The sequence below is a fragment of the Plectrocnemia conspersa genome, unplaced genomic scaffold (genome assembly GCF_051122295.1).
Source record: "Plectrocnemia conspersa isolate PC_06_02 unplaced genomic scaffold, ASM5112229v1 ptg000003l, whole genome shotgun sequence".
NCBI classification, from domain to species: Eukaryota; Metazoa; Arthropoda; class Insecta; order Trichoptera; family Polycentropodidae; genus Plectrocnemia; species Plectrocnemia conspersa.
In genome coordinates this window covers 9,694,297-9,710,467 of record NW_028277167.1, presented here as the reverse complement: position 1 = coordinate 9,710,467, position 16,171 = coordinate 9,694,297, and the positions used below count along the sequence as shown (strand labels likewise).

At 29.2% G+C, this 16,171-nt stretch overlaps 1 protein-coding gene across 1 annotated transcript in view; it reads left to right on the top strand.

Moving 5' to 3' along the window:
• Positions 1-16,171, top strand: part of LOC148236565 (forkhead box protein O-like) — a 209,569-nt gene that overhangs the window by 178,644 nt on the left and 14,754 nt on the right. Inside the window, 7 exon segments of the mRNA XM_088183262.1 lie at positions 1,745-1,927; positions 3,861-3,961; positions 7,225-7,437; positions 7,686-7,839; positions 8,942-9,136; positions 9,139-9,372; positions 9,443-10,887. Coding sequence (XP_088039388.1) covers positions 1,745-1,927; positions 3,861-3,961; positions 7,225-7,437; positions 7,686-7,839; positions 8,942-9,136; positions 9,139-9,372; positions 9,443-9,757 — 1,395 coding nt within the window. The 3' untranslated portion in view covers positions 9,758-10,887.

The window sequence follows — 16,171 nt, the reverse complement described above, 5'->3', positions numbered from 1 at the left end:
AAGTTATTCGACCACGGTCCCTCACCTCTTCGGTTCGGCTTGCCTAACTGTTATGACATTTTTATGGGAAGTTTCATTAGTGCAGTTATTGCTGTATGGCAGTTTTTACTGCGGGGAATTAAAACTCCTGTAGCAGTTTCGATCTGTAGCGAGGATAAAAAATATATATTGACCGCACGCGCTGAGTGCTTTGACAATTTTTATAATGTTATAATTATGTTTTCTGTGAATAAAATTTTTGAGATGAAGCTATGAGAGCAACCTGTATTGTATTTAAATTATATTAAATGTTGATGAAACAACGAAAATTACGAAATTATAAACAAAAAGGCGCTGCTATTCGCTCTGGTGTTAAGAAATCATATATTTTATGAATCGGTTTACGATCATTGAAATAAGGTTATGTTTTTACGATTTAGTATACTACAAACGTGCTCTTATTTAAGTAATCGAAACAAAACTTTTCGTATAAATTTGAATTGAAGACTTCTTTTAAAATTCAGGGAATGATAGAAATATACTATATTATTTTAATCGACATTCTTAAAAATTTGAATGGTTCTTAAAAAAATTGCTTTTATTAAAAAAAACACATTTATTGATTTTTTTTATAAAACACTTAAGCGACCTTAAATTATAAATATATTTTTTTATAATAGTATACAATATTTACATTTTATTTAATATTTATTGCAAAAATTCATTAAAAATATTTATCGAAAATATATAATGTAATGATTAATGAATAGAAATCTTATCTATTCTTAGCTCTGCCATTGCAGCCATGTTGTTCATTGGTGCTGACACCCAAGTATGGCATTGTGCCATGGTGTGCACTGGTGTCCGGCAAAGTTTTGCTTACATAAAAAATAATACAAGTCACTTCTATGGTGAGTTTTATCATAGAATGTGCCTGACATAGCGTCTATTAGTCAAATGCATGCCATGACAACCCTAAAATAAAATTTATTGTAACAAGTTAATCTTTTTTTATATTATGTGTAATAAAATTAAGTTTTGCTTATGGCTCGGGGCGAAATCTTCAAAATGTTGCTTGTCATACATGAAAAAGAATCCATTGAATTCAACAGTTAAAATTTACTGTATACTATTTATATTTTTGCTCTGCAAACTGCAGTTTTAATTTTATTGCTTCTGGAAATAATAAGCTGTGTGTTTTATTAAACCATATGTTACAAACCTATTGAACTGTTGACAGGTAAATTGCATCCGAAGATATACGTAAAACCGTCAACGATGGTTTAGCTACCTCTTAAGGAAAACGATATTTGCTGGTGTAATTATTTTTAAAATAATGTAAATAAATAAATAAATTACCAGTAAAAAAATAAAATAATGAATGACTTTGTTATTAAACCGTCCACAATAAATTGCGTTTGCGCAGAAAAGGAACATTTAGCGACATATCGCTGGTTATTATCCGCAAAATAAACGCTGTTTTTTTATGTATTTGCGTTATTTATTTTCTTGTCGTATTTTGTACAGTTTAATTATCTTTAATTGACTTATTATTTACCATATACATTTTATATAAAATAATGTTATGATTCACTTTGTATATTTTTATCCCATTATTATCGAATGTCTAAATTTAAAATATATCAAAATTGCTAAAGATGCTTGCTTTCCTACAATGCGTATATTATGACTCTAGACTGACTATCTACTATACTTTTATATTTATTCAACAATATATTAACATATTTTTATTTGTTTGTTCCAGAACTCAATACGACATAATCTTTCACTCCACAATCGGTTCATGAGGGTCCAAAATGAAGGCACCGGAAAGTCGTCCTGGTGGATGATCAACCCAGATGCCAAACCCGGAAAGTCAGTGCGAAGACGCGCCGCTTCCATGGAGACGTCTAAGTTTGAGAAGCGCAGGGGGCGCGTCAAAAAGAAGGTGAGGCGGCATTGTTTAGGACGCGTTTGCAAGTCTAATTCGGTCATTTTTTTCGTCTACTATCTCACTCCCTTCATCCGCCGTAGCGCCATGACTCTAAAAATGTGCATAAATAATGCGTGGAATCAATGCAAAAATACAATGTTTTATTCAATTGGCTAAAAATTTAAATGGATATATGCAACGACAACATCACGCCATTAGATAAGTTTTAACAGGGCCGGGTAAATTTTAAGACTTGCGAGTAAATTTTTACTAATTATAAATAATACGTATTGCATCATTTTGAGGTATTACAAACTGTATTTGAATCAAATATAATTTTATTTATTGTATACGAGTCACAATTAAATTTGATATGTGAGTATTTAATATGAAAAGCGTACATTTATCACCACACTTTGTGATTTATAGTCCGTTGATTTAGTTGCTATCTATCAAGTTGTATGTGTTATCTATCAAGTGTTGAGTCACTAATTATTTAACGTCAAATAAAAATTAACTTACAAATAAACAACACTAATTTCTTGGCGACTGTCATAGTTGTATTTATATACGTCTAGAGTTCAGATTGAAAAAATCGTAGTAACACTAGATTTAAATTAAAATATATCAATAAATAAAAAGCTCATAGAATTGATTTAACATATTTTTCAACATGGAACAAAATTCAAGGCTTTGTTATTAAAGCATATATTGCTATTGCATACTACTATACTTAATTAGGATAAAAATAATAACATTATGAATATTTAAAAAATACTTATGTCTCAAAAAGTTTATTGCTAATAAAATCATAAAAGAGTTTAAATGTATTTTAAAATGTCATGTAGCTATATTTTTTTTGATACATATTTATAGTTGTATATAAAACTTGTTTAATAAGTTAAATCAATCGATAGAATATATTTTATATTATTAAAATATTTGAAACGAATTTTTATACCATATTAATTAAACACAAATATTTTTATATACCTTATTAAATTAATAAAAGTAGTAGAATTCGCTTATATTTTTTTAACATAAATATAATTAATTTTTAATTAATGCTTCAGATGATATGATATAAAATTATTAAAAATAATTTGAATACTTTCCGGTCTTTCTCATGATATCGTGCTACTTTATTATCAAACTTAGTGAGTTATTATTTTTTTTACAATAATTAATCAAAATATTTTGGTTAAAATATTAAGGTTATGATAAGACATGTGTACATGTCTTATCATAGTTTTATCATAGCAGTTTTGTCGCGAAGTAAAATGTCGTCTGCCCTTATTCCTTTTATATAATAATTATTTCTAATCAAATATTTTTTATTGTTTTTTTTTTATGTAATTTAACACCACACCAAAATACACCGAAGCTCTTCTCGAATGCTAAACATTTCCATCACGTTCTAGTTCTGCCTGATACATGTATCACATCAATAATACAATGTAGAGACAATATAATTTCGAAGACAAGCGCCACATTTCTTCCATGTATTCAATTCCGGGAGACCTGAATTCCTATAGTTATTTTCGAGCTTTCCTCGTTCTTCTACATCATAACAACACAATATCCCGTGGAGAATTAAAATCGATCTGAGACCTGATAATTGCAATTTGCATGCGTTTAACGCATCTACATATCGAATCACTGTGTCATCGCTATAGTCGTATCGAATATGAATATCTGTAAGGTCGACGCGTTGGCGTATGCATTAGATTCCACATAATTCACAAAGATTAATGTTGTAGTCCCCGTTATTGTTATGAAAAAATCATGCCAAGTTAAAGTCTTCATAATTAATCAGGAAGTCGTTAAGCTTTATTGAATTATTTTCCGAGAATCAGAGCGACGAATCTTTCCATTGTTAATTTTTTTTTTGAAAATTTCGGGTTAATTAATGGAGTTTTTAGATGCTTTAATTTATTTGTATTTATAGGTCGAGGCTGCGAGAACAGGAGTCACAGCCGATACTACCCCTAGTCCTAGCAGTTCAGTATCGGAAGGACTAGACATGTTTTCTGATTCGCCGCTGCACAGGTATGTCTTTGATTAAGTAAATAAAATAATATTTATTTCAATAAATATTATTAGCAATTTTTAGTATTTTATAATAATTAGAATTTTATCATTTATCAATAGATAGTTGCAATTTTTGTATTTACGTATTTAAGGTTCAGGTGATATTAGTGAAAAAATATGTATGATACATATTAAATATAAATTTTATAAAAAACCGCGACTTTTGATTCAGTTAACTTGATCAGGAATTTTTATATTTAATATAACAATAATTAAAATATCGTTATCATAAAAACAGCAAATACTACTTTTAAACTATAAATATGTTTGTGTGCATATGAATTGTAGGCTTTGATTCATATAATTCGGATAGCCCCTTTTATATAAGTATTGCATCGATCGAAATAAACGGTAGTCAGAAGCAGCAGGGTCTAGTAAATATAGTGTATGAGATAAAACCTTTCAGCCAAGTCAATTGATTTTATTGAGAGTCAATTTTGCCATGTGTATACATATATTTTACTTTCTTGTGCAAACGATCTAGCAATAGGAGCTTACTTTAATTTTTTTGGTCAGATTTGAGAGTTTCGTAATGCACGATCCATTTGCAATACACCATACACACAAAATAACTATTTTACAGCGATCATGGGCTTACATGTAGGTTTTGTTACTTGACCTTTGAATAAACACTGTCTTCTACGACGATTGTTGTAGTACAACACCCATATCCTATCAGCTTCAAAATTTAATTGCTCTTGAGCACCGACTTGTTTTCTTCGCTCAATTCGTGTGAAACGTATATGGATTATCTTCAATCTTTTCCAATTTTATTAGTGTGCATATGCAGTGGTAAATCAGACTGGGTTAGTGTCTGATAATTTGAGTAGGATTTGCTTCCAATTCTTTAGCTAAGACATCATCACTTTTGTAATATTTCGTTACAATTTTTTTTAACCATCTTTGACATATATGGATATTTTATGAACCACCTACCACTTCTCAAATGTTTTTAGTGGTCGTAGTTGCCATTTTTTTGAAAAATTTTATATTTCGTATAAATTGTTCACTTTATAAAAATTCTATGATCGTAAATTTTGGGGCCCAATATTTGTTTTTAATCGGAATGTGTAGTTTAGATATGCACCAACACAAATATTACAAAACACTCGTTCAGGTAATATCGTCCAAAGCACAACTGATTTTTTAAATAATGACATTTATTTTGGCATTACCTTATATTATATATTTGATCAAATCATACTTTTATTAAACCATATTTACATCAAAACCAATTAATTAGTTACATTATCCACTATTTATTGAGCCCTATTAGTCATACATTAAATTAAAGCATAATATTCGTACAAGTCTTTTTAATATTTTTATTATATCGTTTATGTATATTATAAATAATATATATTTTGCGGTGAAACCTAATATTATCCTCTATATTAAATATATTTAATTCATGTTAACTCTTGGTTTTAAATTCGTATAGTTTTTTTCTTGTATGTATTTCAAAAGCTCTCTTAAAATTAAATTTTCTTAAGTTAACACTACATTTAATATATTTTTAAATAAAAAAATCAATTAATACATATATATAAAAAATATTTATATAAACAACAATATATTATATTAAATAAATTAGATTGCTTTCAGTTGATTATTTATTTTTTATTTTATTTTTTTCAATAATCATATTAATATGAAAGCAACACATCTACTAACATACCCTGAGGTATTCTTTCCCAGCAATAAATAGTAGGTTTATATCACAGGTTTTTGTCCAAGGGCGAAAGGGCTACGTCGCCGGTTCCTATGAAATATGAATGTGTGGAAGCGTTTTTCATTTGTACGCTTCCTTCATTCTAATCAATTTCCGTGCGCTCAGCAGAATGACTGAGAAATATCGCATATACAACACTACAAATACAATAATATTATTGTATTTTATATTATATACATGCACGATATATTCACCTTCTACGGCATTTTGTAAATGTTCAGGCCTAAATCATGTGCGGCTTCTCTCTCTCTGTGTATGTTATTTATTTTGCTACGATTTCGTTGTATTTATATATCCGGTTGATTTTCTGACAAAGAAACGCATAATACTATATTTGAATACTACCTAATCGGAAGCTGTATAGAACTGAAATAATAATGCCATAATTATATTTTTATAAAAAAAATCTAAATATATTAATTACTCTAAATAGTATTATTACAGATATTCCATAGCTTGTATATATTTTTTTGTGTAAACAGATATTTATTCACTCATCAGGTAGCTTGAAATATTTATTAATAAAGTCAAATGTTACTTGGAATATACCATAAAATAATTTCATGAAGATGTCTATCAGTCAGAGAATAAAACATGATATAATAAATACAATATATATTTTAATCTCGCAAATTCTATGACTACATATAAAGTTTTCGAATACTGAATAATAATATATTTTTTACACATTGTATTTAACATAATAAGCCACTTATTATGATTTGGGTAAATACATATTAGATTGCTAGTTTTTACGACCTATGACTTATCTAAGTGTTATTTACAATAAACTAATATTTTGTTAAAATCTTTAAGACAGTGTTTTAATAGCTTACTGATAAAAGTTTATTTATAAAATAATGCTTAGGAAATAAAATTAATTTGTATAATGAAAAATGTGAGTTGATATTTATGATATTTTTTATGATAAGAATATTGCCATTATGAGTTTAGTCATAAAAATCTGGAATAATTTTTATAAAAAAAATATAATATAAAAAAACACACATTATTATTTAATTGACCCAATTTATTTAAAAAATAGATACAGTACATATTTTTCATAAAGGTTACTAGGCATGTGATCAAACAAATAATGATTAAAATGGTACATGGTATAAAAATATTAGGAATGATTATTTTTTTGCATGTCATATTGTGACAGTGATAATTTACAGTATTAATAATTTATAATAAAAAAACATTTCGTAAACTGAATAAAAAAATATTGCAGAGTGACAATACATTTTTTTGCTATTCTCAAACACATTCCATCTTGGTCGCATTTTTTTTTATTCAGTATACGAACGTTGCACATTGCAAATATTATTAGTCATAGAATCTTTTTTGTAATAACGTAGCATTGCATCTTTGTTTCGTTTTTCTTTTTTTATTCTTTGCTGCTTCTTCTCGCCACGTTTCGTCAACGATTCTACCCACTGCAATGGATGACGACGACAAAATTCTCGGATTCGATTATCGCATACAGCAACGCGACCGGAGGATTTCAGTTGTCTCCTGACTTCAGGCAAAGGGCTTCCTCGAACGCCTCGTCCTGCGGACGCCTCTCTCCGATTCCTTCGGTGTTCGGAGGCGAAAACGACTGGGGGTCTCAAGATTACCCCCCAGTGGCAGGGGCTGACCAACTGGCCGGCTCCTTGGCCGATTCCATGAACCTTCAGGGAGATAACTATCTCAATTCGTAAGTTATTATTAAGTTTATAAAGCACAGGTTAAAAAAGTGAGACATTAACATTCTTTGCATTTTTTTTATATTTATTAAAGTAGTTAGCTGGATTTTTTAAGAGTAAGGTTAATCTTAACTTTATTGCATGTTTTTAAAGTTTTCTTTTTATAATTTTTAAATTAGATTTTTACTACGAAATCATAATATATGTACGAACAAATGAAAGAAGCAGATTGAATTTTAATCGATTGTTCATCATGCAGGTTTGCCGGAGGCTTAGCGACATGTCCTTCTGGTCCTCCTCCGCCATATCCTGCAGGAGCTGGTTATGGACGAGGCTATTTACCAAGACCTTGCGCCCTTCATGGACGTCAACCTTGCGCTTGTCTTCATCGCCCTCTTCCTTCTCATGCTGAGGTAAATTAAATATTAATAAAAAAAAAATGTTTTATTTTATAGATTTATTTTATATGTATATAATATTAACCTAACTTGACACAACTTAAGCTATTAATCTAGACCACCCTATTTATTTTTAATTAATATATAAATAACAGTAGTACGTAACACTACGTTTCAATTTAAAGCAAACGAATCATAAGACCATTGTAGCTATTGGTAACTGAGCTAACATAAGTAGGAGGTTAACATATACCTTAATTTTAACAATAAAAAATAATTGAAATAGAATAAAACAAATCTACACTACCATATCTTATAGGGGATTTAATGTTTATATAATAAATATATAATTTAGATTATAAGGTAATATAATATAGTAGATCTCTATTTAAATGAGTCATACCGAAGCTATCAGTAGCTCAACTATGACGTTAGGTTAAAACTGTTTTATAAATATAAAAAAAAATTTAAACCAGTTTAGGTATAAGGTAAAGTTAAATAAAACTAATTTACACCTCACCTCACATATTACAGGTGATATTTGATTTATTTTTAATAAAAATACGATTTATATTATAACGTAATATAGTAAGTCTCTATTTAATGCCAAAAATCCTAAAAATTATTCTAACGTAATTACGAGTTTAGGTTAAACTTCTATTTTATCTGTAGGTATTAGTTAAAATTTACTAAAACATATCTAAATTATTATATCTTACAGGCGATCTAAGGCTACTTTGTAATGAATATGTATTTTATAGTATAATGTTGTATAATATACTATATGTACTATGAATTATGTATTTAGATAGATGTAGATCTTTATTTAACGTTAAACGTAAAAAAATTTAAGATCATCCTAGCTATCGCTTACTAACCTAACATAATTATAAGGTTAGGTTAAATTTTTATTAGTTCATCTACGCTTACCTTTTTTTTGACAGGTCAGATTATCTTTATCATTTATTGTTAATTAAATAGCATTAATAGCCAAATTACACTTAAGAATGTATAGATACTAAATATGCTAAAGAATTTCAGATATAATTAAAATCTTGTGAATTTTAGATAAACGTTATAAATATATTAAATTAAATTATGTCTTTTGATTAATCAGAGTATGTCACCGTCTTCGGTAACTGGCATGTCACCGTCATACCCTGCGGAAGCGTGCGGTCCAGCGTACATGAGAGCGCGTCCACCTTCATGTAGTCCACCACGTACACCTTTAACACCAGGAGCCTTATTGCCACCGCCTCAGTTATCAGACATGATGCACCACGGTCAGTATCAAAAAATTACATCTAGAGAGAAAAGTTTAAGTTAATTTCTAACAAAATCAAAATTTTAGGTGGTTTAAGTCAAATTAGTCAAGATTCTCCTCTTCTCAACGGAGCACTGATGGGCGCTCAGCACGAACAGATAGCTCCAGCGTCCACGATGATGGGTCAACTCATGGGAGCTCTGAACAACACGGCCTTGATCGACGAGTTCAACTTGAACATCGAAAACTTGGACCATGGAGGCTTCGACTGCAACGTCGATGAGGTGAGCACCAATGAACCATCACACATGAGCATCAATTACAGATTCATAATATAAGCAAATCTTGTTTCAGGTCATAAAACACGAGCTCTCGATGGAGGGTACGCTAGATTTTAATTTCTCGCAGCAGCAACAACTACAGCACCAACAGCAGCAGCAGCAACAACAACAGCAGCAACAACAACAACAACAGCAACAACAGCAACAACAACAACAGCAGCAACAAATGCAACACCAACAACAGCAACATCAAAACATACAAAATCAGCAGCAACAGCAGATACCATCTTACCACAACAATCATCAAACGGGGTCTCCTTCAGCCACGGAGGACGCCATCGTATCGCAGCAAAGAAATTATTCTATAGCCCCTTCTTGGGTTCACTGAGGATTTCAAAAAAGTCCTCACATGCCAAATTGGTCATGTAGATAAAGGTTACTATCGAATGTGTTCTTATAATTTGTGTTATGTAAATACTACGATTATGCCATGTGTGTAAAAGAGGGCCCATTCGAGTTTTTTTTTATTAATATATTAAAGAAAAAACTGACTGATCAACAATCTGAATCAATAGTACAATGAATTCATTATAAGGTTTAAATAACTGTATAATGTATGTTATTATTTAACCTTGCTCTTACACTGGGCGCTCTGTGTATGATTAATTAATTAAATTAAATAATAAAAAAAAAAACGGTGAGGATGGCATAGTTAATTTATTTTTTCTATGTTACTCAACGGGTTACCATTATTAAAATTAAAAAAAAACACACACAGATATAGTAAATTTTGTAGCATTAACGTGAAACATTTTATGGTATATAAGTAAAAAGATGCTTTATAGGAGATTTTTTTATAAAATAAAAGTCGAAGACGATTTTAAAAGCGAATTATACATATTTGATATATGTATTTGTAGTTAGGTAAATGCTGATTGATAGTCAATTGTCTTCTTGTTAATTAAATGTATATTTGTTGCCGTTAGATATAAAATCGATATTTTTATGACAATTTTTAACATCACTTAAGGAGTTTATATATGTCCAATTAAAAAATTGAATTGCCTATCGAGGTATAGTTACAAAATGATTAACTAAATTTTAGTTTGCTAGGCGCGTTCAAATTCTGATATACGGTCAATTAGGCTACACAACTTTTGTACGATTTTTTTACCTCAATATATATATATATATACAATGATATATGCTAAGCATTTAAGGAAAGCCTTTTTTGAAATTTTATTTAAAAATTGCTCAATTTAGCTATCAGTAGTTAGCTAGAATTGTTTAACTAATCATATACACAAACTATAATTATAATCGTATTTTTATTATTATTTACATTGTGTTGTTGTTACTTGTTGACTCATTTTGTTATATATATTTTTTGTAAATAAAATAAAATAAAATATTTTGGATATATATTGAACACAGACCAATGCATATTTAATATAATATAATGGGGACTATATGAATGATTTTTTTGTTGCACAATACGTTCCGAAACTCAATTTTAAGGTAAGATCTATTTTATTTAAATAAATAAGTTATTTATTACGTGAATACAATAATATATTTAATAAAACAATGCTTCAATGTCTTTCTTCATCATTGCAAATTAAATTTATTTAAAAATAAAACTTATTTTCAATAAATTAAATTTGCAAGCATTTCAATTCTAAACATTTTTTATTAAATATTTAATTTTATATAATGTCATACATGTGAATTGATGACGCAATATTTTAATTGCTTTTATAACCCATCATCTCGAATTTGTAAGGTGTTAAACCTTCATGATGGAACAAAGACCGCTGTGAATAATATAAATTTAACTTCCTTTTATATACATACATATGTATGTACTAGCTTTTGTGTTTGGTTTCGTCTGCATTTTATTATGGCGTATTTTAAAAAAAATTATAATCTAGATTACATAAAATCGAACATGAGAGAAGCATTAATTTCTCAATTGATCTTAGAAATAAACATATTTGTCATAATTTATCTGCAACATAAAACTTTGAGTTTTATAGCTGGTGCTGTAGATTAAATAACTGAACCACTCGTAATTATTTATTCGTTCATTAACTTGTGAATTGAATAAAATAAATGTGCTGCAGATAAATAGATTTGTATTAAAATATATAAGCAGCAATTTTAAAATAGTTAAAATGGTTATTATTATTATCAATGTATGGCCAGTAAATTAACATAACAAATCAAAATAGAATATTCTGTAAAAAAATTATATTGCTTTTTTAGAGAGAAGTATAATATAAAATAGTACATGTAGATAAATATAAATGCTCTTTTGTGATATGTTTTCTCTTAGTTAAGATTAGAGTGATTCAGAGGGCCTAGCAATCACAATAACCCAAAACAATAAATAACCGGTTTAATCTTATCAAAAACAATATTTATATTTCTTACGTACATATCTCCCGTATGCTACTGTAGTTCATCTCCGAGGATTTTGATTGATATGCTCCCACACCAGGGCCGACTTTGAGATTATACTTGTACGACAGATTTCAGCGAAGTAAAGGGAAAATTCAAAGCCAACACTTGTCTAGTTAAATATTAATGAAAGCGAAAATCCCTTTCGCCGAGGGAGAACAGAACGTTTTTCTTCTATATTACTTAAGGCTTTCCGGTTCCGCGATGATCACTTAGGGTCGGCCCTTTGCGCGAAAGTGCAAATTAAACGACGTGTTTACATCAGATTTGCGGTATTTTTTTCGCTGCCAGCCAAAGGGCGAAGGGCGAACATAATTTGAGGGCACTCGTCGGCTTTTGGGGGCGGAAGACGTGTGAAGAGGCCACTTTTTCATTGTGCTCCTAATATTTTTTCTTTAATAAAATAAATTTGCATTTTAGGAATTAATGGCCGTTTAGAAAGAAGCTGCAATTCTGCATTTTTATGCAATAGCGCTCGAAATGGTATTTTCCTTATGCGTTTCTTATATTACGAAACGCCCGACATTGGTCTTTGTAATGGTTTTTAAATGTAAATAGTGTTTCGTAAATATGATAAATGCATAGTTAGCTCGCCTAATGTATGCAGGGTCGTTTTAGCTTGTTCTTTCGCCCTGTTGAAAAATAATTCATTGCTGCTTCCACGTAGTTTTTATTCAAATATTTAATTTTTCTTGTATATTTTAAAAGTTAACAGAAATATTTGGAAAATTACAATACAATTACAATATTCTGGAATTGCCTTTAGAACACCCTTTTAGTATTTTTCCAGTCGTTGAACTTAAATGCATTTTGAGAGCAGATCTGACTATTAAAGTAAAAACAGCCTCTTCTCTTTGCCTGTGTCTGTGAATAGACTTCGCCTGTGTCTATTCGGCGTAAGCTTCACTGGATGCAAGCACAATATCATTTTTTGTATTTTGAGTCAAAAGCGATAAGTTTAAGTAGACGTAAATTTTGTACAATCAACTCCTTGATCAATCTAAAAGATTTGTAGCGAATCTAGATATTTATTCGCAGTGAGAACGCTCGGTAACAAGCGAAGGCGCTGACACGATTTTATTGCTTTTGACGTGAATTTTTTATTTCTGAGAAGTGACAATTGTTTTTGCGCCCTCATATTGACCAAAATTTGATTTGCATATAATTTGACTAATACAAAATATCAATAAATTTTGAAATAAATAAATCTCTTATATACATTTTGTTTAATTTGTTATGCGTTTCGTGGCATTGCATTTAATTTAATTTAAATTATATTTTTTTAGTAAAATGCTTGACAAGAAGTGAGTTCCGGCAACTGTTTTGTTTAAAAAAAAGCCCTGCTCATAGCCAAAAATCACGTATGATTCAAATTCATATTTTTTTTTATCAGTAAGCTAAAAAATCTGGGTTCGAATATTATATAAACCTTTGAATTTTTGAATTTTTATTTATACTACCAATCGATCATAATATATTTAGTTCTTCTAGATTTTCCTAAACTCACGGATGAATATTTTGTAAATAATCAAAATAGAGTTTTAAGTTGTAATAATAGTTTGTAATCAGTTTTAATCAGTTTTTTATTTTCCTCACTAATACAGCAGTAGTAGTTTTTTATTGTGTTTACTCTGCTGTAACGCATTGGGCTAACGCCTATTATGTTGCAACATAAGGTTTACAACAAATAAATCAATAAATTTGTTTTGTGATTTTTGCCACAAAAAAATATAATTTTGATTCGGAATATGTATCTGTTTATTTGAAGTTTAATATATTATCAACTAGAATTTAATTTCCAAGGAACGTCTTTATTTAATGGTTATATAAAAACAATTCTGATACACTCTGAAAAAAATTGACCAATGAAAATACTATAGTGCTTGGAGGTTTAAATTCATAAATTACAATCTCACTATTTATCAAATTGCTATTAAAATCTTTATTTTATAATAATAAAATATAATATTGTCAATTTAGATTATAATTGTTCAGATTAATTTGATCAAAATTAGCCCTTATGTGACTTTTATGGATTTATAGCAATATATTATATCTCAAATAAATACTTGAATAGTTTAAGGCATATTATTTGCTTTTGTAATTCATTACAAACTAAATGTATAAACGCTGAAAATTCTTACTTAATTTGCCAAGAAAAACTGCTATTAATTCAAACTTTTTCATTCTAAACTATTATTTTTCGTCGAATAAAAAAAAATTGAAACCTTCCTGCCGACGTCGCTGGAATCTTTAATTGCTTTTTTTTATTCAACCCCCACCCCTTAGTTGGCGAATTAAGTGATTAATTATGTGCAAACGCACAACGCCGTAAGATTCTCTATAAGCGATCGTCCGTCCTAATTTAGGGACAGGCCGAAGGGAAAATTAATCTCGCTGCTGCCTGCAAAAAAATTCGCGTGAAAAATTTTCGCTTCGCAGATTTTTTGAATAGGTGAACCGCGAGGCAAAGACGGCTTGAGAGGGATATAATTTAGGTATTAAATAATATGAAGAAAGAGAGAGAAGGAAAAAAGGGACTTGTCACTTGGGCGTGCACCGCGACGACCATTATGAGAAAAATATGGATCCTAAATTTAAAAATTATTATTCATCGCGTAATTTCAATGTCAGGAAAATCGTTGTTTCCCAAACACAATGAGTTGATTGATGTACGCGAAACGGAATATAAAATAAAATACGTATATAAATACATCGCGATAGTTTTTTGTATAGCCTACTTAGAGATTGACAGTATTAGAGCAATTAAGCATTATTAAGTATTTAAAAATATATAAATTGCTACAATAAAATAATTAACACTGAAAATAAATACATAAGTAATAAATTAATATATACATAATATACCTATTTAATTAGGGATTCTTAAAGTTTTTCTAAAATCTTACGATATGTTTGCACCACCTCTAAAAGTAATATTATATTTAAAAGTTTATTTAGATTAAATTAAGACCATCGTAACCTAACAGATTACTCCAATGCGTCACGATGGTCGACAACAAAAAAGATAACTTATTTTATAGAACTACTGTTGACAAGTGCATGTCTATTTTATTATTTGGCCAAATTTTAGAGTTTCGTAATGCACAATTCCATTGAAATCCCGCCATACACAAAAAATAACTCTTTTACATTAAACCCGGGCTTTTAGGTATAATTTTTTTTCTTGACTTTTTAATAACAACCGTCTTTTACGACGATTGTTTGTTCTAAATTTATTTCTTAAGGTCTGTATCGCGTGACATTTGTGAAAAATTATAAGAATATAGATTTATTTTTATAGCAGTATTTTTAAAACTATTCTGTATTGTCATTTTGTTAAGCTTAGTAAGAGTTAATGATTAAAAATCATCAACTTTATCTATTGATAGAGGAACATTTGTATTTTTTTAAATAACCTTATATATTTGAAGTTGAAGTGCTGAACCACTTTTCGAATTAGTTTTCTATGGTTATTCTTTTTTTTTAATTTCTTTTAATTTTTTACTGTAGTTAAAATAATTCAACGCTTGTCCATTTGAATCTGTGATACGAACACACTTTTGATTGGAAAAGTATTTCATTAATGTTTGGTTGATGATTTTATTTTGCCGTGAAATATAATATAAAAATCATCCTGTACATCAAGATCGATTTATAAAATCTTAATATTTCGGCTTTAAACTCTTTTTTTTCTTTCATCCCTTTACCCTCGGCATGACGAGCGGTTAATTTATCAAATCTCTCACTGTTCTAGTGGCTGTTAAGTGTTGTTAAAAGTATCACATTATAACGATCCATTCTTAATATTACAAAGCAATTTAAGTTTATTTTTAAATAAATGAAATATGTGATATTTATGCAAAAAGATAATTTTGACACATTTTCATCTACCTAAAAATAAATCACTGTCCGCTTCGAACAATGTTTGATCAAATTTAGGCAAATGAGGAACTTCATTTGCCAATATTGACACTAGATTATTCTACTTCGCATCGGTCAGATTTGAATTTCAAATTTTTTTTTTATCAGACATTTTTTCGAGTCGAATGCGAACTTTAACTGCAGCTTTTTAAAAAAAAAATGTTTAGCGAATTATAATTTCACTAGATGATTATGGAATAGGGGTGTGGAACTCTCCCCCGTTCTAACCTCCCTGTTACATTATTTATAACGAATCCTGTACGAAATGTCAACGCAGACATGCCACTAGGGCTTATTATATTTTTTCACGTAATCCAATTGAATTAATCTCGGCCACTTAGACGAATGAATAAAATCGAAAAGTTTATTTTTTATGAACAAATTTAATTTTGCGCGAAGACTTCGCAGTTAATCAGAG